Genomic DNA, 25,362 nt, shown 5'->3' with positions numbered 1-25,362 from the left:
TGAGAGAAGACAGTCTCTGAGGAGGCCTCGACTGGGACCTGGCCTTCCAAAACCTCCTCATCAAACTTACATTTCAGGGAAGGACCTTTTCAAAGCTGCCTCTGTCTTCAGGTTGGACAGACAATCTCAGGTAGTCCCAGGCCAATTTATGAAATCTGCAAGTCCTCAAGGAAACACAAAGTCTACAGTCAGCCGTGACTTGAATGCAACCTTGGGCCCCTATTCTGGTTTCATTTCATGTGCTGCTGTGTGAATGCATCCAGTGGCTGTCAGACAACCGACGTGGCAGCCTCCACATTTGCTGGAACTTGTGTTGCTGGAAAGCTGGAGACCAGGATTTTCAGTCACTTGGTGAGGGACAGGAAGGGAAAGAGAAGGCAATAATTGAAGGAGGAAATCGTTCCTTTCTACAGTCCTGATTCTCGTCTTTCCTCCCTACATTAACCCCGTACGTCCTAAATCTTGCATTTGAAAAAACACTGTAAATCCCGCTTTCTCGCTCATGATCCAAAGGAAGGTTTTAGCAACATGAGTTTTAACACGTTCATTCTACTAAGAGATGCAACCCCCTCGTCACGCCATGGCAGCAGCTGCTCCTTGTTAGTTCTTGGCCTCTAGAGAGCACATGGGGTGGTGGGCACCCTCAAGTGTGAGAGCAGGATTCTGATTCTGGGGTTCTCTGGGTGACTCCTCCCTCAGCTTTATGCTTGGGCTCCACCTCTCGCTGGCCCGTTCATTTACCTCTCAGTGCACTTATTTGTGGTTAAAATATCTGCAAAGATCTTGGATGTGGCCAGGAGCTTTCAGTCACTGCAGGGGTGTGGCGTGCAGCCATGGAGACGAGGACTCCTTGTGAGCAGAAGCGACACATGGAGAGGAAGCAGAAAATACATGGGGCACAGGCTGCTCGCCTCAACCCAGACGCCAGTCTTCCTGCCCCACAGACTTCCTGTGGGGAGGCTGCTCAGTCAGGCGGGGAACACACAGCCAAAGCAGCAGCGTTTCAAAGATAAAGATAAGGGGCTGAGAAAAAAATGATCAGGCAAGATTTCAGCTCTCAGTTGGAGGTGACTGGCTAAGATTTAGAAATAAGAGGACAAATACATTTTACCCCAAAGTCTAACTCAGATATGGGGGCAGAGGTGCTTGGAGCTCGCGGTCCAGCAGGACCCTCAGTCTGAGCTCCCAGCTCCGATGAGAAAGATCATGATTGATGTGTGATGCCTGTGGTGGGCTGGCTCCCTGACGGTGGGTGGATTGCCACCCCTGCCTTCAGTCTTCTCAAGGACTCAGGCGGAATATTGAGTTGATGTGAGCAGGTGGTTCAGCCAAGTCCTAAACATATATCTCGTGTTTGACACTGTTCCCCTTGAAATCAGGACGGGACCAAGATGACCTTAATGGTAGGGAACAATGTCAGGCTATTTCCAAGCCAGGGGCTGAGTGTCCGCCTCTCCCCCTGGACAGGCGGCCATGTCCTCTCAATTGCTGGGGTGATTGTGCTTCTGGAGAGAGGTTCACCTTGCCTAGTTTTGTAACTTCCAAGCTTTGGAAAGACTAGAAATTTTGGAGTTTTATGTCAGGACATCCATTGTTTGTAAAGGCAAGTAAATTCTCTTCCAGGGCGAGTGCAAAGCCCGGGGCAGAGCACACAGGACACATGTCAAGCGGGAGCACAGGGCTCGGCGATTTCACCCCTGCTCCTCACGCTGCGGCCCCACTGTGCGCCTCACCACTCTCAGGCCACGTGCCGTGCTAGCGCCTTCCGCCCTCCCCGAGGGGCGAGCTACATGCAATCCTTCCTATGTCCCCCAGAATGGCCCTGCACCCGGTGTTCCACTTCTGTCTTCACACTCAAGACCCATTTGAGACGTAATTAAAAGGTTGGTCTCTCTCTTACTTCTGAGTGTCTGCTTCAACCCTGGCATTGCATTTGCAACCAAGTATGTGGACTATACTACCATAGAAATGTCTAGTATATAGATGACTGAAGGGCTGACATAGGAAACGGGTTTCTTAGTCCTCTGGGGGAATTCGGCTTGTGTTTAGGATGCCAATTCGTACCTGATACACGGAGGTGTGTGATGTGTGCCTTGCTGGGGGGCAGCCTGCCTCCCTACCCAGCTGTTAAAGGATTGTGGGCAGCGCTCTGTAGGTCTTCTATTTACTGTAAATAGTCAAACCAGGTACGGAAAATCCCTCTGCTGAGTTCTGCTGGCTAAATTCAACCCCAAACAAAACGGAGAGAACACAACTATTTCTGTCTTAAACAGAAATCCTAAATCCATTAGAAACGAAGATAAAAAGAAAGAATCCTTTGTCTTTATACATTAATAATTGACACCTGCTTCAGAAGACCACCCATGGTTCCAAAGAAAGGAGATTTGCTGGTTAAGTTTTAAAACTCCAAGTCTTGGAGAGGCCAATTTGAAAGCAGTCATAAATCACACTAATTCAAATGCCACCGGTGCTTTATGAAGGGACCTGACCCCGACCTGCTTAATCTCTGCAGTAGAAACCAGTGACCTTCCTCTGGCTGAAATGTGACATAAGCAATGTTACAGTGAACGCTTGGCTTCATTCAGTACAGTCACATCTCTAGAGTCACACACCAGGCCTTCCTGACATTTCTTCGATATTATAGAAGATGTTGGAAATTCTCAGGCTGCTGTTTAGTTTCAAGATGACCAAATGATAAATGTAAGCGGTATTTGCATACCTTATTGGGTGCCAAATAGGTTTCGAAAATCAGACAACATCCTCCAGAGTTAAAATAGGATAGACAAATTCAGAACAACAAGTAGCCAACTGCAAAGAGAACTTAGTAATAGTGGTAATAATGAAAATATGTCATTTATGTGACTATGGATTACTTGAGACCTTCTGTTAGAACCTCATAAGCTTTGCGTTCCTTTTCTCCAGAGAGTTGATGGCACCCAGAAGCCCAGCCAGTCTGCATGGTCACCAGAAAAGTCCACATAAGCGGAGGGCCTGGTGTGTGGGTGGGGAGTGGAAGGGGAAAGAAGGTAGTGTCCCCCCAGGGAAGCCACAGTGTCCTTTTCACACCACAGAATGACCAGCTGAGAGAACATGGTGTCACTTTAAAATAACCCAGTTTATTTCCAGGAAGGTGAAAGTTCTCTCTCAAACTCTAATAATAGCTTTTAAAGCTTTACTGGGGGGAAGGAAGGAAAGAGGGGATACAGGGATTAAGAAAGAAGGAGGGTAAGAAGCTAGGAAGGAAAACAGAAACTCTTACAGTGAGCAGTGTTGCTCCATGGAACTTTCTTCCTTTCTTTGGTCCACTCCTCTGCAGAACACCCTACAACCTCCACAAAGAATGAATGTAAAACTTCTTTAGCTCCTTCCCTCTTTGTGTCATAAAATGAGAGAAAAAAATTAGGGATGGTAATAAAATCTTGATACCAAAGCTTCTCAGATAACTCAAAGCATTTTGCAGTAGCTTGACATGCCTGAGAAACATATAGCTGGGTCTGTAGTAAGGGTATCAGATCTCCCCCATAGAGTCTGAGGGGCCGGAGAGGGTCATACTGGAAGGATCAGAACGTAGTGAGACCCTCACATGGACAGCAAGATGGTGTGCACTCAAATCATTTTACTAGACATGCAAATAAGAACACCAGGTAACAATTTTATTCACAAATAAAAAAGGTATTACAAAACTATTCGTATAAGAAAATGAAAATTTACAAAGTGATAAATTCCAGTATGCAAAAGTCATGATGAAATCTAAATTGATTCAAGCTACTTAAAGCAGTGATGGATTTTTTTTCCTTTTCTTACCTAGTTTTCTCACTAGCATAGACAATTGTACTTAACCTAGGTAACAGCAATATTAACACTTTATCTAAAGTAGAACAATCTATATCTGAAAAATATATTCCACATACACGAAATTAGAAAACTCATGCCTTTCTGTGGTTGCTCTCCAAATCCTTGTCTCATTCTTGTTGATGAGTTTCTGCAGCATTAAAAGTCACAATCGTGCTCTCCCAGTCCTGTTGTTACTTGATGGTTTTCTGGCATCAACACACTAGCAGCTGAGTTTGAGTGCTGTAGCATATTCCAACAACGTGAAATGCAAAACGGATTTTTTTCTCAAGTGTTTACAAAGAGTGTACAATATAACATTGTATGTTTCTACAGTAGGTGGGGGTAAAATGTCTTCATCTTGATAAAAACAACCCAGGATTTTTTGAATGCACTATTAAATCATATCCACTTTCGACCCTCAGCATTTCTCTGCTGATCAAAAGTGATGTTTCAGGATTTTTCGCCAAAGTCTCATTCCCATTAATCCAGCTTTCTCCAGCAAGTTTTGTCTTTAAAGTTAATGAGGGCTCTACATATGGAAAATATATTCTGGTTACAAAAATGAGCACAACCTCAACCTACTTTGATCATCCCTCTGTCATAACAAAAATGATCAGATTGCAAACAATGGCACACATATGTGAATTACAGCGAAGCCACTCAAGAAACTCTACTTACATTTTCGTAGACATCTTGCGGTCAAATCCCAAATATTTTACCTGAATTTCCTAAGGGCAATTCTCAAAAGAGTTGGTGAGTACCCAAGTTTAAGAACCTATGGTTTATGCTAAAAAAGGAAAAGAAAAAGTCACTCAATTACGCCTGGGCGCTCAGTAGACACAAAAGCTTGTGGGGTACCACGAGACACTCTAATTTCCCATTTCAGTTAAAGGAACTGAGGTCACAAGAACTAGCAAAATCAGATAAGCTAATATATACATATCAGAACCTGAAACTATGGATACACACTGTTCCAGCCACAAGGATTCGCTAATGTCTTGCAAAGAGAGAAAAGCATGGATGGGGTAATAAGTGAGAAGAAAACAGTGTCCTAGGAAAGACAGGTTTTTAATGTTCAGCTTAAACGTTAGGTAAAAGACACTGATTTGGGTGGGGCAATTCCGAAATAAAATATTTCAGTGACTCTAACACACTGATGTTCTATTTCTAAGGTCTCTTTCTTTTTTAAGTGCACGTGGGACGACAGAGCTGACAGCAATCAGTTAAAAGACAAAGGCCAGATCTGATCATGTAGGTTCGAATAGGAAAAAAATAAATCCTGCGCAATCAATTCCTCTCCAGAGCCTAACGAGGAAGGGTCCATGAGCTGTCCCCTGGTTCATGACTGAACTGGGTTCATTTCTGTCAGCTCTGGATATCACTAGAATTCTAGCCCTAAATACCCAGGTGAGGAAGGATGGAGCGAGAGCCTGAGTATTATAGAAGCAGCACACTCTTAAATCCAGCATCATCTGGCTACAGTGGGAGACTATTGTCCTAACCGAGCTTATAAGATGGGAAGGAACACTGTAATATCCTGGCCAAATGATACTACGGCAGTGGCAGACCGTTCACCTAAACGCTGCTTACAAATTGTGCTTTTTCTTCTGGTTCTAATATGGAGTGTGGTCTCATAGGATGACTCACTTGTTGATATATTTCAGTAGTAAGGGAACCTGATAATGTTGTAATTTCTAAAGCCTTACTACAAGATATGATGCAAAATCAAAAACAAAAACAAAAACCCCAAACCAAGCTCACAGATATAGAGAACAGATTGGTTGTTGCCAGAAAGGGGGGAAGGGGTTGGGAGAAAGAGAAAGAAAGCGCATTATTTTTATAAATACCACTTTCCTATAAAAGGGAAACTCTGGATCTTCTAAGTTCAGTCACAGGCATAGAGTAGTAGCAAATGCTCCCATGTCAGCTGATTTTCACAGAAGTATGCTCATCTTTATTGCAAGTCTCTAGCATATGTGCATTAAGTGGTTTCTGACCCAGGGTGAGGGGCCCTTCCCCCACCTCTTCCCCTAACTCAGTCCCCTTCTTGTTAGTAGCTCCGGCAGGAGTCTGTGAGAGGTGGCCGAGGTTGGGGGTGTCCATTCTGGAAAGGACTTGTTCTCTTCTGATTCCTACTTAGACCAGTTGACTTCATCTAACAAACCCAAGATTTAGGCAGGCGGCATGAAGGCAATTCTAACCTCCTAAGCTAATTAGTTCAGATGATGCAAAAGTGACCTGCATCAAATAGGAACACTCAGTTTTGAACCCATGCTACATAAAAACTATGTAGCTAATCTGACATTGACTCTCAGTAGGCTAATCGGCTATGTGAAATTATTTTGGGGAAGAAAATGCAGATGAAAATGTATCCTCTGGGTCTTCCGTCTTGTAAAACCACATTCACCATGAAAACCAGCATGACTGCATCTCTGGTTCTTGTTATAGGCCCGTAACCTCGCAGGCTGCACGCTCCACACATCAGTCTTTGAAGTCACGCTTGGAGCATAGAAGCTTCTTGTTTAGGAAAGATGCAAAGCATCAGGAGAGCCTGCAGTCTTTTCTTGTTATTCCTTGAGGTTTCAGCTTACAGCTGGTCTGGCTCAGAAACAACTGGTTGTTGAAAGGCTTAAAATGCCATCGGTTTGGTTCAGATTTATTTTTTCCCCCCAGAAGCCGTGCAAGGTCCAGACGGTACTGAGTCCCTAAGCCTAAGTGGAGGAGTGCGTGCCCCTTGGGTTCCATATGCGCATTTCTATTCCAGCAAGAGTCGAGTCCTTTAAGCTTCCTACAACAGCAAGAGAAGGAAAACTGTAAAAACCATGCCTTACAACTTAAAGCTGTGAAACTGTAGTTGTAAAAAATGACTATACATAACTTTTACTAGGAGTACACATGAATGTAATCACACACGGGCGAGACTGGTGTTCAAATATCCAGGTACCCGTGTGCTCTGAGAATAAAAAAAAAGATTTCATAACAACTCTTAGTCACTCAGCATTTGCAGATAGTACTTAAAAGATGAAAACGTAACCCACAGCAAACAAAATGTATTGACAAACGATTCTTTCCCTGTCTTCCAACCTCATTCAAACATTTAAAGCTTGTTCCCATCTTGCACTCTTTTAAAGCACTGTAGGTAAAGATCTCAGGAGCCTTTCGACCCTTCTTTAAAAGAACAAAGATGATTCATGTACGGTGCTATTCTTTGTCTTTGAATTTAAAACTGGTATTAAACTATTGGAGAAAGTCTAGGAATAGTTTGGCAATGAGGTTTCTCTTACAATGCTGTCCCTGGAATGCTCACACTTTTCCTGGGGATACTGTCCTCCACCAAGTGGGGCCATTAAATTTGTCCTTATCACAGAAGGGCAGTGACCTCACCTCCCGGGGGGGCATGGCATCGACCCACTGCACGTTACTAAAAGCGAAACCTTCCTTTTCTGCAGTGACCCTTCACTAACTTATGTACCACTAATTTGGCATCGGTGACATATAAGTTTGTGAAACAACATGGTTTCCTAGGTCTAAGAAATAGTTTTGTCAAATATATTGATCAATAGATATAATAATAACCATATCAGTGCTACTGTGGGAGGCAAATTATATTCCTTTTGCCAATACGGAAAGAAAGAGAGATTTTAATAGATTGAAAAAATTGAACCTAGGTCACTTCATATCTTTCCTACCATTCCCACCGTTATTTCATGTCGACACTTAAAATGTTGGTTACAAAACACCACCAAAAAATGCTTTTCCTAAGTGAAGAGGTTGGCTTCATTCTCCCAAACATCTTAGCAAATGAGGTTCCAAATATCTCAGTTCTGTTCCCTTCTGGGGAGGTGTGTATAGGGAAATTTTGATTAAAATTGAGTCATATAGACTAAAGACGGCTCTCACACCTACTGGTATTTGCTTTATCCTGAACCCTAACTATCACCATCAGATTCTGGGTGGTCTTAAACCACCCACAAGAAAACTGCTGTGTAAAAATACAGTTTTCGGAAACAAATGCATCATGCATTAGAAATCTGAGCCTTACACCGAGTAAAGACAAAAGTGCTGTTATGTGTTTTGTAATATACACATGTATCAAATCACATTGTACACCTTTAAGAGTGTTATATGTTAATTATGTATCTCAATAAAACTGGGGGAAAAAGAGTCAATAGAGGTTAACAAGCTGAAAATGTAAGTGAATGCTTGAGGAGGAATTTAAAATTTTATTTAAAATAAAGTAACCACATAAAAAATAATAAAAAATGCTGTTATGGCTGTAGCTGCCACATCTCCCAAATGGAAATACAGTGCTTTCCTGAATTGTGAATGATTCCACATCAGGGAGCCAAGCTGACTAACGTAACCTCAAGGAACTAGAAGTCCTTTCTTTGCTTTGGTTCATAATCGTAAGCTGCTGAAATCCAATTTTTTATGAGAAGTAAGTATATTCTCTATCTTGGAGAATTCGGCTGTCAGGGGAAGTCTGATTGCTTTTTGGAATCTAATGGATTCAAACAAACAGAACTAGTCAATATTTGGCTGACCCCTGAAATAAAAAAGAGGGTCAGTTTCCCAAAGATGTGCAGTTGTGGCGAGCTCCTATTTTCTTTTGAAGATTAAGGTTCATTCACGAAGTTTCACACGTTCAGCAAATGCAACTGAAGAGAAAGTGCTTGTCAGAATCTGGAAAAGATTATCTCTTAGAATGGGATCAAAATATTATTTGCTGTTTTTAATTTGAGGGCAAAAACTGAAATGATTTACATTTTAACAGTTCCTTTCCTGAATTCAGAGCATCTTATTTAGATTTATCAACATTATCGAACAATTGTAAGATAACACATTTTGGAAAGCTAATAAAAGCCTTTCGTTGCTCTTTGTCAAGTAGGAGGAGATAACTTCAGGGTCCTGAGGAGAATTTATGAGCTTGTTTTGCAGAAGGAAAGAATATCTCCAAGTCATAATGCCACAACTCGACAGATCATCCCAGACCCCTCACCCAGGACCTGACATGTGAACCTTTAAAATTTTTGTCTTGATCCTGACTGACAGGGAATCAGATTACAAGTCAGGACAAAAGAAAATCTAAAATGTCTTCCTCCAGAAATACTGTTAAATGGCCACGAACGTGAACGCTCCATGATGGCATCACTTGAAAAGTTTGTGACATATGTTGGCCTTAGTAAGAATTTCCAGAAGTAATGAAGAAGCTGGTTTATTTATCAAACTACTAACCCAAGTTCAGGCAGGACAAGAATTACCTCCATGGAGCTGAGTCAACTAATGAAGAGAATTATAATTTTGTATGACTTTTTGCTTGAAACATTAAATGTTGGTATTAAAATGCTGGTATTAAATGTTTGTACTAGAATTAAGGAAACTTTTATCTTCACCTACATGCAACTTACATAAAATTTTAAACTATTTAAAAAAACCCTTACATTAATAAATTATGTTGTGTAACGTGAGTTCATCATTTTCTCATTCTTTTATATGTAATTATAGCTTCCTTTTCATAATAATTGGAGTTGCAAGTATCTTTATATAGATCATAATCACCTTGACAACTGTCTTCGAAAAGGGATTAATGTCATTACTCATCAATCTTTCTAAAATTGGTTCTGAAATTTTACATTTGTGTCACCTGATAACAGTGTTTATCAACCCTACCGCCACCTCACCAACAATGTAAACAGAAAACATAGCGCATGAGTTGGTTTTAATATGACTTGGTCTCAAAATGTTTCACTCCTTAGTCTTAGAACTCACATCAGAAAATTGGGGCCAAGCTACAAAATTAAGATGAGCGGTAATTCTATGTACTCAAAATACTCTGAAAAACTAGTCAGTCAGCTGGTAGCACAATCATTCTAGTTACTCAGACTTTCCCCTAACAATGACGTACAGGAAGATGTAATAGATATCTGTGAAGGTAACACAAGTAAGGTTGTCATCAAAACCAGTTGGCTTGATAAAAAAAGAAACTTCAGCATCTTGTAATGAAAATGTAATTCAGATGAAATTTGAAGAGTCCTAAGACTTTCATTTTGGAGTATGTGACAAGGCATTTGATTGGGATGTTGGGATTAGTCGTTAACGGAAAGGGGTCCTCTCTGTTCTGTTTACTGCGTCTCTCACCTGTTGTCAGGGCTGGTTACCTAGGCTGCTGGGTAGAAACAGCCCTGAAGGTTTGTGGGCCAAAAGCCATTCTTGAAACCTACACTCAACTAGGCTAACTCTTTAGTCTTTTCTTACTATTATCATGAAAGTTATAAAAATTATGAGATGACTCAAAAGCACAAGGTCAGTAAACAATCTTTCCCAGCTACAGGGGTATGTATTTTATGTTTTTTAAACTGCCTAATTTGTTTTTCCTCACTTTAAGCATCTCTTCTTCATTTCTTTTATTTTGAGAAAAAACATTTTTTATTCCAAAGTCAACAAATGTTTTTGTACAGAATTCCCAATAAATTCCCTAGAGAATTTTTTTTTTTTGTAGTTAAAAGAAAGTACTGCAGGTTTAAATCAATATATAACCTACGTACTGATCTTAACAGGAACACGTCTCCATCTACACTTGGACTGGAGATAGTTTCTGACAAAAGTAGACAAGGATACACCCAGGAGCATGTGCAGCGTGTGTCCGAGTGCTGCCTTGGGACACAGGGTCCCTGACTGGGGCAGGAGGGACAAGCTGGGGGGTAGCGCTGGTCTGGTGGGGCCTGGGAGCCTCACTGTTGCTGTGACTCTGTCCTTTTATACTCAAGGCTGGCATCATTCTTCCAGAAGAATGTCTACCAACAATATATGTGTTTACATTAAGGAAATATTTATAAACATTAAGTCAAAACCAGCAAAGGCCACGTCCTCACCTGCAGGAAAAAGCAGGGACAGTGCCCAGATGTTCCCAAATGACCTCTCCACCTCCAGTCTTGCAGCCAGAAAGCCCCATCTGCCTGCCATCACCATCGCTTCCCCAAACCTGCTTTTAAACCCTTCTATCTAGAAGGTTCTTATGCTGCATTTAGTCCCAGATCATAACCGACAATCGATTTCCAACTAATCAATTAGTCAAAGCAGAGTGATCTAGAAAACAACAGTGAAAGAGAGAGGAGGGAAAGGAGTAGCTTTAGGAGATCTAAATTCTCATGAACTTGACACTGAATGAAGTGCAGTTAAGTATTGGGCATAAGAATATTACAGGGAAAAATGAAGGTGAGGAATTGTTTACAAGATACTCCCATAAGTAACTCATCTCTATCAATCAGGAACGGAGCCAGGGAGCGCGGTGCTAAGGACAGTGGACCCTCCAACAACAAGGTCCCCTTACACGCGGAGTTTTAAAAATAATTATGCATAGTACTATAAATGTATTTTCTCTTCCTTAGGGTTTTCTTAATGTTTTCTTTTCTCTAGCTTACTTTATTGTACAACTATAGTATATAATCCATACAACACAAAATACGTTAATCGACCATTTATGTTATTGGTAAGGCTTCCAGTCAATAGTAAGGGCCATACTAGTAGTTAAGCTTTTGGAGAGTCAAAAGTTAACTCAGATTTTCAACTGTTCACAGGGTCGGCACCCCTAACCGCCCCCTGTATTGTTCAAAGGGCAAATGTAGTTGGATTTACAAAGAAAAATGCAGCTGCCCTTTATGGCCTTATACATCAGCTGTTAGTTAAATAAAGGAAAACACTCTTGAAATTAATTTAAAATCTATTCTCCTATAACATACAAGAAGTTATAAAGATGGAAAACCTTCTCATCGGGTTCCCCCGCATTTCATGGTGGGAAGAGAGCTGCAGTCCCGTGGTCATAATGTTATGTCCACACTGAAATCAATCACTGCCTTACCTGGAGGGACGCTTGGGCAGTTAGGTGAATGATATCGCCACTCGTTTGATCTAGCTGGCTTCTAGTAGTTAGTGTATCCTGAGTTAGCACCGGTTCTGTCACTGAGTTGTTATGTCTAGATAAATCAGTAGTTTCTGTGAAGTTTTCAGAAGGAGCTTGAATTGGAACAGCGCCACCAACCAAATCCTGACTACTGTTTGAATCCAAGGATAATGAGCTTTCATTTGCTGGATTGAGAGAATGAATATCTCCTCCCGTGAGTTCAGCATAAGAGTCACAAAAAGAGATTTCGTCACCACAAATGGGATTTTGCATCAGAGGCCAGGCATCCGAAAACTCGCCACAGATGGACCGCGAAAGGGACCTGAAGAAAGTCGGTGTCGTCTCCCCCACCAGACCTGAGTTTCTGAACACATGTTCAAAAGACCTTTTAGTGCTCTATGGGGAGAAAAAACACGCTACAAAGCAACATTCCAACTATACTTTTAAATTTTCTAGATGAAATAGCAATGTATTAAGTCAGAATTCTAGTGCATCCTGTTGTAAGTTTACTCCATTTACTTTAAAACTGAATTTATAGACCTACTTCTAATCAGTACAGTTATACTTAATCCAATGTCTAAGATATGCCATTTCCCGGGTCTTAACTAAATTTGATGGCTGTTCTAAAATTCTAAAAGTATAGATATGACGTGTTAAAAATTGCAGATGACAGAAGTGTCACAAATCATGAATATAAGACAAAAATAAAATTAATAGAGTGTAAGTATAAAAAATGTTGCACTGAATATTAATAACCCTGAGAAACTTACCTAATTCTTGCCGAACACATGCCCTTCCAATGTCCAGAATGCCATTCATATTAAAAGTGATCCCCCCATGAAACATTTTCAACTGTTGCACATGAAAATTGGTGAGTAGAACGCATATTGGCACAAGGGAATATTATTACAATTAATTATAATTTAGTTACCTCTCCTGAAATGTGGCCTTGGAATGCACCCTGCAACCCAGAGTCACCCGGTCGATGCTGCAGGCGTCGTCACAGCACAAGGATGGGATCAAGTGAACAGGCCCTAGAAAAGCCAGCAGACGGGTGAGGCACAATGCTTTTTTCTGGGAACATTCTCTTTAATACCAGTTCAACATCGTTCTTGAAAATTCAGCTATCCTCCTTTGGGTGATTTGGGGGAAAGTGGATATGAGGTTTAATTTTTTTCTCTTAAAAAATGATGAACCACTTATATGAAGTATCTAACGTGGTCAAATTCATAGAGATACAAAGCAGAAGGGTGGGTGCCAGGGGCTGGGAGAAGGGGAAGTGGAGAGTTAGTGTTTAATGGGGACAGAGTTTCTTTGGGAAGATGAAAAAATTCTGGAGATGGATGGTGACGTTGGGTGTGCAACAATGTGAATGTACTTAATCCATGGAACTGTACACTTATAAATAGTTAAACTGGTAAATTGTATGGTATATATATCTTATAATTAACATAAATGATGAAATGTAATAGTGCAGCCTGTAAGAGGGCATGTGACATGACACTCTCATGCACTGCTGATGACAGTAGCAACAGCACATTTTTGTTGTGTGGTCTAGCAATATAGAACAAGAAGACAAAAATTTTCAAACCCTTTATCTCAACACACACACACACACACACACACACAATTTTTTTTTTTTTACTGCTAGGAACGTAATTTAAGGAATAACTAGATATGTTCACATAGCTTTATAAACCATTAAGTTCACTGAAGCAGTATATATTTTTGGTACAAAGATAATACAAATGTATTGAAGGAAAACAATCGAAAAATAAAGAGAGGTGTTAGATAAATTTAAAAATAAATCTTTCCCAACCCTATAAACTGGAAATAAATACTGTCAATATTTAGTCAACAGCCTTCTAAACTTCTCTGTCTATATATACACACACACATATAATACTGATTTTATAAAATCATAAACATGCTAAAGCGTACCGACAAATACAAAGACATGCACATGAATAGAGAGAAAAAGACTTGAAAAAATTATCTATTTACATATACATGTATATGTTTGTGTGTGTATTCAAATTTCCATGAGGATTATCTCTTTACTTTTATAAGCAGGAAAATAATATTATAAAACTAGTATTTCCCTTTTAAAAAGTGAATGTTAAACATTGAGATGCAATTGCAAACCGGTGTTAAATAGGATGGATATCCAATCCACTGTCATCTGAATCTCTCTCAAAGAAGGCCGCCATCTGTACTATCTGAATAAACGCTACCATGACCATGGGGAAGTCGCCTGGATTCACTACCAATTAACCCAACAAACACATGTCATGTTCACTGTAAAATTTTTCAAAATTAGTTAAAAGCAAAAGGCACTACCACTCCTTGCAGAAATTGCTGGTTCTAGGGCTCAAGCAAAGGGAAATAACAAGATGAGCCTGAGAACTTCTTTTTCTACCATGAAGTAAGAAAGTGTTAAAAGAATAATGAAACATATCAAAATGGCACATGAACCAGCTTGAAGGGACTTCCACTGGCCAAGTCTAGGAAAATCTGAGGATCAAAATAAATAATGACAGCAAAGGATCGTAACCCAATGAATGGAGTCCACGCCTCCACACTAATGAAAGGAAATAAATAAATGGGGAAGAAAGGGAAGTTCTTTCTTACTGTAGGAAGCCAAACTAATAAATGTGGAGAGAATGATGGAATTAGAAAACCAGCATTTGTTAACAATCCTAGTAATGACTGACTCAGGGAAGAATCATCAGAGGATGCTAAACTACTGGGTGAAAGTTTGGAGAGCTGCAGGATATTTACATAGTCTCAAAGACTCTCCCGCAAGGTTTTTATTAATTACAAAGAGAACAACAATAATTATAGAGCAGAGGAACCTTGCCTCCTGACGTGGGGCACTGAAAAGGATACATCACCTCTGTGGTATTTCTGAACCGCGTCATAAGAAAACATCAGAAAAACCCAAACTGAGGGTCATGCTACAAAATTACTGGCCTGTGCTTGTCAAAAATATTAATGTCATGAAATGCAAGGGAAGATTAAGGAACTATTCCAAATTAAATGAGAGTAAAGAGATTTGACAATGAAATGCACAGTGTTATCTAGGATTTTCTTTTGCTATCGAGGACATTATTGGGACAATTTTTAAAAAATCTGAATATGCTATGTAGATTATATAATAGCATTGACTTAATGCTAATTTTTTAATTTTTATTTTTGAGAATATTTTTTTTCCTCAGATTCTAATTTGAGTGGTAGTAATTTCCTGATTTTAATGATCATGCTGTTATGTAAGAGAATATTCTTGTTCTTAGGAAACAAACACCAAAGTATTAAGGGGTAAAGGGACATCATATCTGCAAATAATTCTTACATGGCAAGTGAAAAGAAAAATATGTGTGCATATGTATATATACAAAATATAAAAAGCATGTGTGTGTGTGTGTGTATGTGTGTGTACATATGTACAGAGGGTGTCAAAAATGTATACACATTTTAAGAAAGGAAAAAACTGTATTAAAATTGTAGCACTCAATATACACTGATAACAAAAGACGAATACTAGTCATGCGTATACATTTTTTTGGCACCCTGGTATACATACATATACTTAGATAAAGATGATAAAGTAAATGTGAAATGAGATAAATGTTAATATTTGGAGAATCTGGGTAAAGGATATGTGGGAATTCTTTGTCTCAGTCTTTTAACATTTTTGTAACTCTGAAATAATGTCAAAATAAAAAGTTAAAAGAAAAGCTCCGTTATTAAGGAGGCAGCAATTTAAATGAAAAGCTATACTGACCCTGGGCATTAGCATGGGGGGATTAAAGTCAGCATTTTGTTAAGAGGATATACAACAAGGCCACCATATATTTAATCGTTCTTTTCAAATAGAAGTTAAGGTGAGGCAGAGTTTGCACAAAGCTGTATTTTATTACATTTACTATTTGAGCTCATCTCTCAAGGAATTAACATTCCTTACTCTGATTCTAGTGGTGATGTCATGGTATAGTATCTAGGAAACAGAAGGCTTGGGGTGCTCTGAGGATCCCCAAGGTACTGTCAGTAGCCCTCTATGAGTCTATTATCCATGTAGGCAGATGCAAAAATAAATCCACACACACCACAAGTCTTATAGTTCACTCTTAAATCTATTCCTCAAATAGACTATAGTAATGGTCAATAGAAAAGTTAATTGTGTTGAAAGAAACTCTTTATTCCACATATGAAATATTAGAATGAAAAGCCGAATCCTGCAATTTCTTGAAAAGAAAGACTGAGCAATTTCAAGGGGATAAGTCAGCTTCATTGGGATACATTTAACTTAATGAATGGTTCTAAGAGACAAAATGGCACTCTTGGTATTGCTGCAAAGGTGCTAAGAGAGCTGTGAAGTGGGGAGAAGACGGGGCCGGGGCAGGTTTCTAGAAAGTGCTGTGGGCCACGTCGAATTTTATTTTGCAGAGGAGGTGAGGTCATTAGATTAGAGTGGGGACAGGATGAGGGAGTGTAAGTATAGAAACCTTGTGCTGTTGAATATAAATAAGTGGAAAAGCAAGTTGGTATGACCTTTGCCCGTTTTTGCCCACATTAGAAACCAATTCCCACTTGAATTACTTCCCTAAACTTTCATTTCTGTCAATAATCTAGGGGGCAATTATGGTTTGTGGAAAACCCTGTCAGAGAGTGTCCTCCTTCTTCCGTAAGAAATCCAAAAGACATTAAAATGGACACATGAACGTTCAGTGTGAATCCATCAGACAAGAAAGGACACGAAACCCTACTCTACAAATGGCTGATATAATTTTAAATCAATCGATTCAAAACAACAAAGGCAAACTTGCTCAAAAAGTTGGTGGAAAATTCTAGGATTTTAATGAGGTGATTATTTTCTTTTTCAATACTTAAAAGACTCAATACACCTAAAACATCAGGGAACGATGGAGAGTAACTATTTAACAAGATGAGCTTTAAGTAGAAAATGAGGCAGGGCAACCTAGCTGTGGGACAAAGAGGAACAGTTCTTGGCAGCTTCAATGTCATGCCTCTGGTTCCGCTCATGGACTCGTAACGGGCTGATCTTACCACAGGTCTGGGCTGAGTCCCGGTGGCACTGACAACACGCCCTGGGAGCAGAGTCGCTGAGCTGAGGTCTGTCAAAACACGACAGTTCAGAACCGTTGTACTGAATGTCCTGTGCTCTCAGAGACCCTAAACGAGAAGGCAAAAATTCTGTCAGTGAAGACAATTTCCTCTATAAAGGATTCATTCACATCGTAACGCAGACCGGTATCATGCTAGCTTTTGTTTTTTTAAAGATAAAGAAGGCTATCTTTCACAGTTTACAATATTGATTCTTACACAGAGGCACAAATATGAAATAATTTGTCAAGAAAACTCAAAATGTAGAGTAGTTATGTTGTCAGAACTTAGAACGACTTTTATTTTTGCCTCGTGGCATGGGGACATCCTTGCCTTTTCAATGTCCTTATGAAGGGGTGCCACCTCAGTCGGCTCCTTCAGTATCTCTTTGGGACTAGAGGACTGTGAGGTCTATTTAACGTGCTCGCTATCCCTTTAACATCTCCTTGATTCTCGTCTCACTCAAGTCTCTTGTGGAACACGCAAATGACAAAGATGATAAACGCACTTCACCAAAATGCTAAGACACAGAAAGAACTCAAAACTTACAGCTGGGTTTTTTCTCCATAAACTGCCTCTTACAATAAATGACGCAGAGAATGAGCAGGGCCAGCAGCACGGTGGCCAAAGCGCTGCAGATGACGGCAGCCAGGGCCGTGTCTCGCGGGCTGGAGGCCGTGGATGGGATCTTCACGAGGTTGACCTTGCTGGTACCTGAAAACCAAAGGAATGGCATCAGTACGCACTCAACCACCTAGACTCAGACTGAACTTGATGGTCATCTTTAGCAATGGCCGTCGTGCAACAGAAATCCACCCCCAGGAAACCAGCGGGAGGTATGGTATATGGCCCAAGCACTCCTTCCTCTTAGAAGATTTCTTGAATATTATACTTCCACCCTGAACCCCAAAATGTGTGGATGTGCCTCTCCTCCATTCCCACAACACTAGACACAGCCCTCAACACGCGTTGTTGCAGGACTGTGCTTTTTAGGTCCCCTATACCAGAATCATTGGCGAGCTGGTCATCTTTAGCTGTGTCCCGAGTACTTGGCACAGTGTTTGGCACATAGTAGGTACTTAATGTTAGGTATTTACTTGGAATTAGACTACCTATATTTTTAAGCAGACTGAGCTAAGGCATGTTTTGGGGTCAACTTTAAGGAAAAACAAGGAGTTGGATCATTTATGACTTTACACTACACCTCTGACTTCTGAGACAGTAGACATTTTTTTAATGCCTCAGCTGTTAAATTACCGAACAACATCTAAGTTTTGAAGAAAAGACTAATACTGTTATACTATGGAGAGGCAGGCATAGTAATATTAAGGAAGTGTTAAGAAAAAGATTCCGTTTTAGAGTGTGGTATTGAATTGTGGGTAAGGGCACAGATCCTGGGATCCCACTGCCTGGGTCGACCTCTAGAAGTGTGACCTTGAGCCAATTACATAATCTCTCTGAGTCTCAACCCCACATCTGTCCAAATGGAGGTAATAAAAGGACCTCTCTCACGGGACTGTTGAGAGGATGAAATGAGCGAACCTAAAAGCACTTCGGACCGGCCCTGTATCCAATGCTATAGAATGATTAGCTATGCAGCGATGATGATCAGAGTTAACACTTTAATTATCTTTGGGGTCTGGGATGGACAAACTCAGTCCTGAAATCTACATTCAGTGGAGTCACATTATATCCTATTTAACTAACCTCAAAGGAATGTGACAGATAGAAACCTAAGAAGAGGGGCCGTTAGACCTTCTCTTCCTGGGTTAACTTCCCCTGAGCAGAGGTGGAGCCTCATTCCGCTCCCTTCAGGTGCTCTCAGCTCCGTAGCGCCACCCAGCGGGAGCGCCCCTCTGCTGAGGGTTCCAACAAGGCCTCCCGCGGCCTGATAGAAGTGTGGGCCTACCGAGTAATTTTAAGCTGTCTAGAATCCACGTTATAAAAGGAAAAAGAAACGGGTGAAATTAATCTATGTTTCTTCATCCAGCAGATCTTCAAATATTATCATTTCAACACGTATTCAATATAAAAATTATCACTGACATCTTTTGCAGTCTCTATTTTGTACAGAAATGTCCAAGTCGGGTGTGATTTCACATTGACAGCACATGTTGGTTTGGACTAACCACATTTCAAGTGCTCGTTAGCCATAGGCGGCTAATGACTGTCATAAAGAACATCCCAACTCTGGACACTGAAGGCCGGCATCTGTAATTGTGTGCCGTGGCACCTAAACGTAAGCCAGTTCATCAGCTGGTAACTTTCTCCTCCTTCCCCATAAGATTGGGTTCCACTGTATGACAGACACCAGAGGCTAGAACCAGAGAGAAACTTTTGGGTTACTATGAGTGAATGATAAACATGAGGAATGATCGATCATCTTGGAACATTGAGTCTCGGTATTTCTAGGCTCAATGATTCTGGGGCCACACTGATAAAACTTCCTTTTTATTGCCACCTGGAAAGGCAATTATTTATTCAGGATTTATATAAACTATATGCCTTGGACTTGGGTGAATAGGAATCATAATCTGATAAACATTTTAAAGAATATTTGTTTGTAAACATGTTTGATAGTCATAAAATATATTTTATCACTTATAGCTATACAGACATGCTGAAACAATCAAGTAACACATATTAAATGTTCATCATACTGCAAGTTAAATTATATCCCTGACATGATAGATTAAATCTGAACCCAGAACAACTTCTGTCAGTGGACAAATTCACAGGAGGACATATGAACACGGGCACAACTGTACAAACACTGACAAATAACTGAATAGAAATCTATATTCTACGCAAGTAAACAGTAGGCTACTGTGGGGACAGAGTCCCAGAGAGCAGTTTCCAGGCTCTCGGCCTCATGTGGAAAGGTGCTGGCTCGGGTAGTAGATGGCCGTTAGCTGTGGCTGGGTGTCCATCAGCTGTAACCATTGAGCCACTGGCCAGTAATATAACTGCCGCGGCTACGTTGGGAAGTCGAGGAGAGTCGAGGGGAGTCGAGGGGAGTAGGTCAGTTGGCAGAAAAGCAGACAGCCGGTCGCACGTCGTCGTGTGAATCCAGCCTCCAGTGAGACTACAGTGGTGTGACTCCCCTACCTATGGCTCCGTGAGTGTTCCCTTTTGGCCTAGCCACATCCTGCGCTCTTATGTGGGGAGCGGGAGCTGAGACCCCTGCAGGCTGCCCTGCACGACAAATGGCGCAGCGAGCAGGGTCTCCCGCATGAGAGCTACACTGAAGGGGAAGTGACTTGGGAAATATAAGTATTATCTATTTGAACCAAATGGTGAAGTTGTGGAAAACTGCCGTCTCTTTTACGCTCATGGGAAAGGCGGTTTCGTTCAGAGTGAAATCAGGTCCCTTAGCGTAAACTTTCCATCAAACAACCCAGCACTACTCAACCCAGGGCTTTAGCAATAGCTGTCATCAAAACGAGACGTAATACATGACGTGAGTTGAAGATATCACAGTTTCTAATCATATTGTAACTAGTAAGTTAAGCTCATCAGTTCACACAGTATTGGATATTCAGAAAAACCCTAAGAATAGGGATTTCAGGTGAATGATTAGAGTCCTTTCTTTAAGTTCATGTTTAAAGACTTTCTAAAATGTATTAGTCAACTTATTTGCCTTCATGTACAAGTAACTGTTTCTATGTTATAAACAAACTAAAATGCTCCTAAACGGGAATTGTATTCTTAATTTGATGGTTGCGATTCAGGATTTATTTTCCCCAAGTCAATCATAAAGGTATTGCTAATACATATTTTTCCAAGGTAGGGAACTAATACTGTAATTGCAGTAATATCGAGTTGCCATAAATAACATCAATTTTAAAGGAAATAAGCCCCTTCTCCGTACATTTCCCAGACAGTAGCATCTGAAGATGAACAAGAAAAATATAGCAGTTTGACACTTATATAAGAAAAGGCATCTTGTTAACTCAAACACCCCCCTCAGAGGGTCCCCATGGGAAGTCAGACTCTGGAAACCACGGTCTTGATTCCTGTTTATATGTTCAAGTTTATGATAACACTTACAACAAACAATCTTTTTTATAGGAAATGGGTTCATCATTCTTAGGTTCATTTGTCACATACAGCAATACAGACATAAATATGGAAGCTATGAGAGACTGGGCTGAATAGGAATTGATTTTAGAACAACCCCAGAAGCTCATTCAGATGAATTCCTTTTTGTGTGAATTTTCTTTTTGATTTGAGCCGTAAATTAAAAAGGGGGCAGGGGAGCAGGGTGGTACTCGTTATATGAAGTGACTTCTACTCTATTTCTGGTTCATTGAGATGCTATTGAGAATTCCTCAGAAAATGATTTATCTGCTACAAACAAAAAGTATTGTTTTGCTGACCTGTGGCTGCTGCTGTGGTGTTGAGATTAAAGATTCTTTCCACCCGCATGCCTTGACTAAATTTCCTGTCCATAGTTCACGAAGCATACTGAATGCCTGCAAGGAATTTCACCCATACCTTATTAGGATGAAGACAGTACCTCCAAAGAACTGGGACTAGAAATACCCGCATTCTTTGGAAAGTTTTAAATTTTCTAGAATACAAAGGCATCTCTTACCCGAACCAATTACGTTATTAAATTCCACTATAATCTTAGTACTACCCTTTGGCAATTTATTTCCGAGTAGGAACTGATTTCTTAGCTTACATTTTACATTACATACATGACGTATTATTATACATTTCCTTAGGAGTTCAATTTTATATTATACATTTCCTTAGGAGTTCAGCACAATTGAACGATTAGGTACTGAGTAGCTATTATACATAATACGTCCTACAAGGCATTCGATAAGTTGAATGAGAATCTGAATAGAAGAAGGAAAAAAAATTGAAGTCGCCAGCAAATTTTGGCAGGTGTTTTTATCAAGTCCACTTGTACCCTCTTTAGAGTGTGACCGAGCTACACAAATGCAAATAGCAGATGCTCTCCTCACCTCACCCTTCTAAAGAGCTTTGGAATGTAGCTGGAGAAATACACATGTTGAAGAGGTCCGTGTCACTAGACTCTGATTAGTCGTGGCAAAGTCTTAGAAGAGGAACTCACTTACAAGCCACACAGTTGCCTGAAATGTGAACCCTTGCTCCTGCAGACTGCTGTGTGCTTTCATGCACCTGAACATAGCTAACACATCTTCAGGGATTTCACCCTCCCGTCAACGAGACAAAGTGCTGACAGTTCACTGCCGACCCTCATTTGATAGATGAGAAAACCAAGACTTTGAGTGACTTGCTTAAGGTTACACAGCGAAGTGGAGACAGCGTGAGACCTGGAGTTAGGCCTTCTGCTCCAGTGTACCACACTGTTCCATGAAGGCATGGAGCTTCTAAGCGAGTAAAGCATTCTGCGAGGTGATGAGAAGCAAAATGTGGCTCATATCTGTTCCCGTGAAAGCCACGCTCATTTCTGATATGCCCAAGGGCGCATGGGACCTGTTCTGCACCAGTGCATCAACTCCGAGAGAAATGTCAGTGACCCTCTGCTTCTGTGTGGCTCTCAGTGACACATAATGAGCCGCCATGCGTAGGCACGCCGGGCAATGACTGAGTGTCACTGAGGTGGGGAGCGGAGGAAACTTTATGGAGGTGACTGAATCTGGAAAGGGCTGGATTAAAGAGAAAGACGGAAAGGATGTGCAAAGATGGCCACTGGAAGTGTCAGGCTTGTCAGTGCGCTCTGCCTGGGTTTCCAGGCCCGCCTCCTTGGTGGAACCACAGCTCTGCTTTCTATTGATCTCCCTACATGTTTAACCACTCCAACTTCCTAACAGGCTGTGTTTAAAAACCTGCTAAACCAAAGATCCTTCTTCCCAGAGTGTACTCCTAACAAAGGAGGATGGGAACTGCTCTCCAAAATCTGGTTCTCACCAATTTCCACCCTGGCCATGAGCAAGATTTTTTGCTCCTCTGGATCTTAGTTTCCTCGCAGGGAAGATAAAACAGTGGCACATTATGCAGACACCATGAGGAAGTCACTGAATATTTCTCTTACAGCCGATGACAGGTCTGCTATTGAGAAGTCCCATGATTTCTCTATGACCTGGCTGGTTTCTTCCTACAGAAATGAAGGTGGCCTTTATGCTGAAGAATAAGATGAAGTAGGATGCTGTATTTCACTACTCAGAAATTTATATTTATAGTCGGAGCTGTTTTCCGAAAACACTAGATTCATATCCATATATCCAATACCCTACTGAACATTTCCACTTGGATGGAGATGTATCTTAAACTCAACATATCCAAAAAATGAGTCTCTGTTACAATCATGACCCACTCTCTTCTCTCCCAACTTCCCTGCTCCTCCCACAAATCTTTGCTACCTGTCATTACCTCTGTCTGCAACATACTTCTCTGGGCTGCTGCCTGGAACGCTCCCTCAGCTGTTGTAGGTCCTTCCTCAAATGTTACCTACTCAGTGAGGCTTCCCCACCAAATTCTAAAATAGCATCTCTCTCCAGTGCTTTCTACTCCCTTCCCTGCTTTCTTTTCCTTCCTAGCACTTATTGTCATATGACATTTTATATATTAAACTTGTTGGCTTGTCATTCTCTCCTGTGGTGGGAGTAATAGAATCCATCGTGCTTCCCCAAACATACACACCTGGCTTGTATTTAAGCGGGGACCAGCAAAAAGCTGCATTTTCCAGACTCCTTTGCAGCTATGTGTGATATGTCCAAATTAGAGTCAGTCCGGTACGGGGGAGGAACAGAAGTAGTGTGTGTAGCATATGTCATCTCCAATTTAGGGACAAATTGCTTGCCCCAGACTTCTCCTCCACTGTGGGCTGGAAGCTGGATGTAGCAGCAGTCTAGTCTTGATTCTATGGATGAAGAAGATATCCAAAGACTGGCAAAGCAACAGGGGGCAGGAGGCTGGGCCTCTGAACGGCATCCTGCAGCAGAGCTGCTCCACCAGGCTGGACTGGCTGGACTGTCACAAATGGAGACCTCTGTCTTACCAGGGCTACAATATTTGGGGGTTTCCTTGTTATAGCAGCCTAACCTTTGCCCTAACCAATTAAATCCCTCACTGAAATATAGATTTTGCAAGTCCAAGGATTTTTGCCAGTTTTGTTCACCACTGTACTTATAATAACTACAAGGTAGTTGGTACACAGTTGGTGGCTGATAAATATCTGATAAATGATGAAATGAATCAGTGTTTATGAAAGAAAGTGGGAAATCCTAAGTATTCAAAAATTTATTTAATGGGGAATTATCTAATCAATAAGATGAGATTATGCCAACAACATGTTTGTCGTCTACCCTTCCACCTCTGGCTTTGCAGCTGGAAATAGCCAGGGGCAAATAACAGGTTCATTTGCATGTACTTACTTTATGTAATGTTGATTTGACTCTGGGTGAAAAGGCAAGGGTTACTCATATTTATCAATACACAAACCTTGAAGATTATTGAATATAACCTCAGAATGAATATTCAACAAAAAATTTGCCTTCTCTAGTCATTTTTAATTACATTCCATGGATTCATTCACAAAGGGATCTTATTTTAGTCATTATATGCCAAATGTAACCTTCGTTAACAATGCACATATAGTGATGGCAGATTTAAAATGAATTACCAAAGAAGCCAGAAAAGGGGAGGACCTTCTGGAGGTCAATAACATTTTCCAAAGAGTGCTGCTTAGGTGTTAATTTCAGAAACTGATTATTAGGCAAATTGGATAAAGGGAGTAATGAAGCATTCCTCTTTTTATCAAATTAAGCATATTAATCTTGCATTTTAATGCGCCCCCTCCCTCTAAAACTATTTAGACATATGGAGAAAGTGATGTGGGGATCGACAGGACCATTAACCACAGGAACCCATAATGAGGTTTTGTGAAAAGTTACCCAACGATCAACACTATCACAGCGACCACATACCAAACACCTACAGGGAGCCAGCCCCTTACTTATTTTCAAAATGTCCCAATAATCCTTACGGTAAGGGTTTCATAGATGAAGAAGTTATACATATCTATAAATATTTTTTTCATTTCAAAAAACCATCAGGTGGTTGTATCTAGACTTGAGCCTGGTTTGTCTGACTCTAAAACTTATGCTTCCCCCTCCGCCCCCCGTAAATTATGCTATGCTCTTTCCAACCATTTAGAGCAAAAAATATATTATACTATAAAATATACTGTAGTAGGAAGGATTACTGATTCAAATTTTGTACAAGCCAGTAAACTCTAGTTAATTAGTTAACATATACAATATAACTAGACCTGATTTAAAACACAAATATAGCTTCACAAATTCAACCTGTCTTACCCATAAAATTAAAGAGGCTATTGCATTTTGTTGCAATAAAAAAATCACATATAACTTTTTAAATTTATTTTTAAATGTTATTTTAAGGTCTATATAGTATAATTAGATGATTATCAAATAAATATAACAGGGTAAAACAAGTTGTTATTGAATTAATTATGCTTTCTGTCTGGACTTCCATTTTTAAGA

The 25,362-nt window shown here is 40.5% G+C and overlaps 1 protein-coding gene across 3 annotated transcripts in view; it reads right to left on the bottom strand.

Annotated features, from left to right (window-relative positions):
* Nucleotides 1-3,124: 3,124 nt before the first annotated feature.
* Nucleotides 3,125-25,362, bottom strand: part of TNFRSF19 (TNF receptor superfamily member 19) — an 88,348-nt gene continuing 66,110 nt past the window's right edge. The window contains exons 6-11 of one of the 3 annotated variants that reach the window (XM_033104976.1): nt 17,408-17,572; nt 16,802-16,927; nt 12,666-12,768; nt 11,693-12,098; nt 6,713-6,787; nt 3,125-6,622 (exon numbers count right to left, since the gene is read on the bottom strand). In XM_033104976.1, coding sequence (XP_032960867.1) covers nt 6,740-6,787; nt 11,693-12,098; nt 12,666-12,768; nt 16,802-16,927; nt 17,408-17,572 — 848 coding nt within the window. In that variant the 3' untranslated portion in view covers nt 3,125-6,622; nt 6,713-6,739. The remainder of the gene's footprint in view (nt 6,623-6,712; nt 6,788-11,692; nt 12,099-12,665; nt 12,769-16,801; nt 16,928-17,407; nt 17,573-25,362) is intronic. The other 2 variants (XM_033104975.1, XM_033104977.1) reach the window with 2 other exon arrangements.

Source organism: Rhinolophus ferrumequinum, chromosome 4, assembly GCF_004115265.2.
Source record: "Rhinolophus ferrumequinum isolate MPI-CBG mRhiFer1 chromosome 4, mRhiFer1_v1.p, whole genome shotgun sequence".
NCBI classification, from domain to species: Eukaryota; Metazoa; Chordata; class Mammalia; order Chiroptera; family Rhinolophidae; genus Rhinolophus; species Rhinolophus ferrumequinum.
The sequence above is the reverse complement of the archived record's forward strand: the minus strand, read 5'-3'. Positions and strand labels throughout refer to the sequence as shown.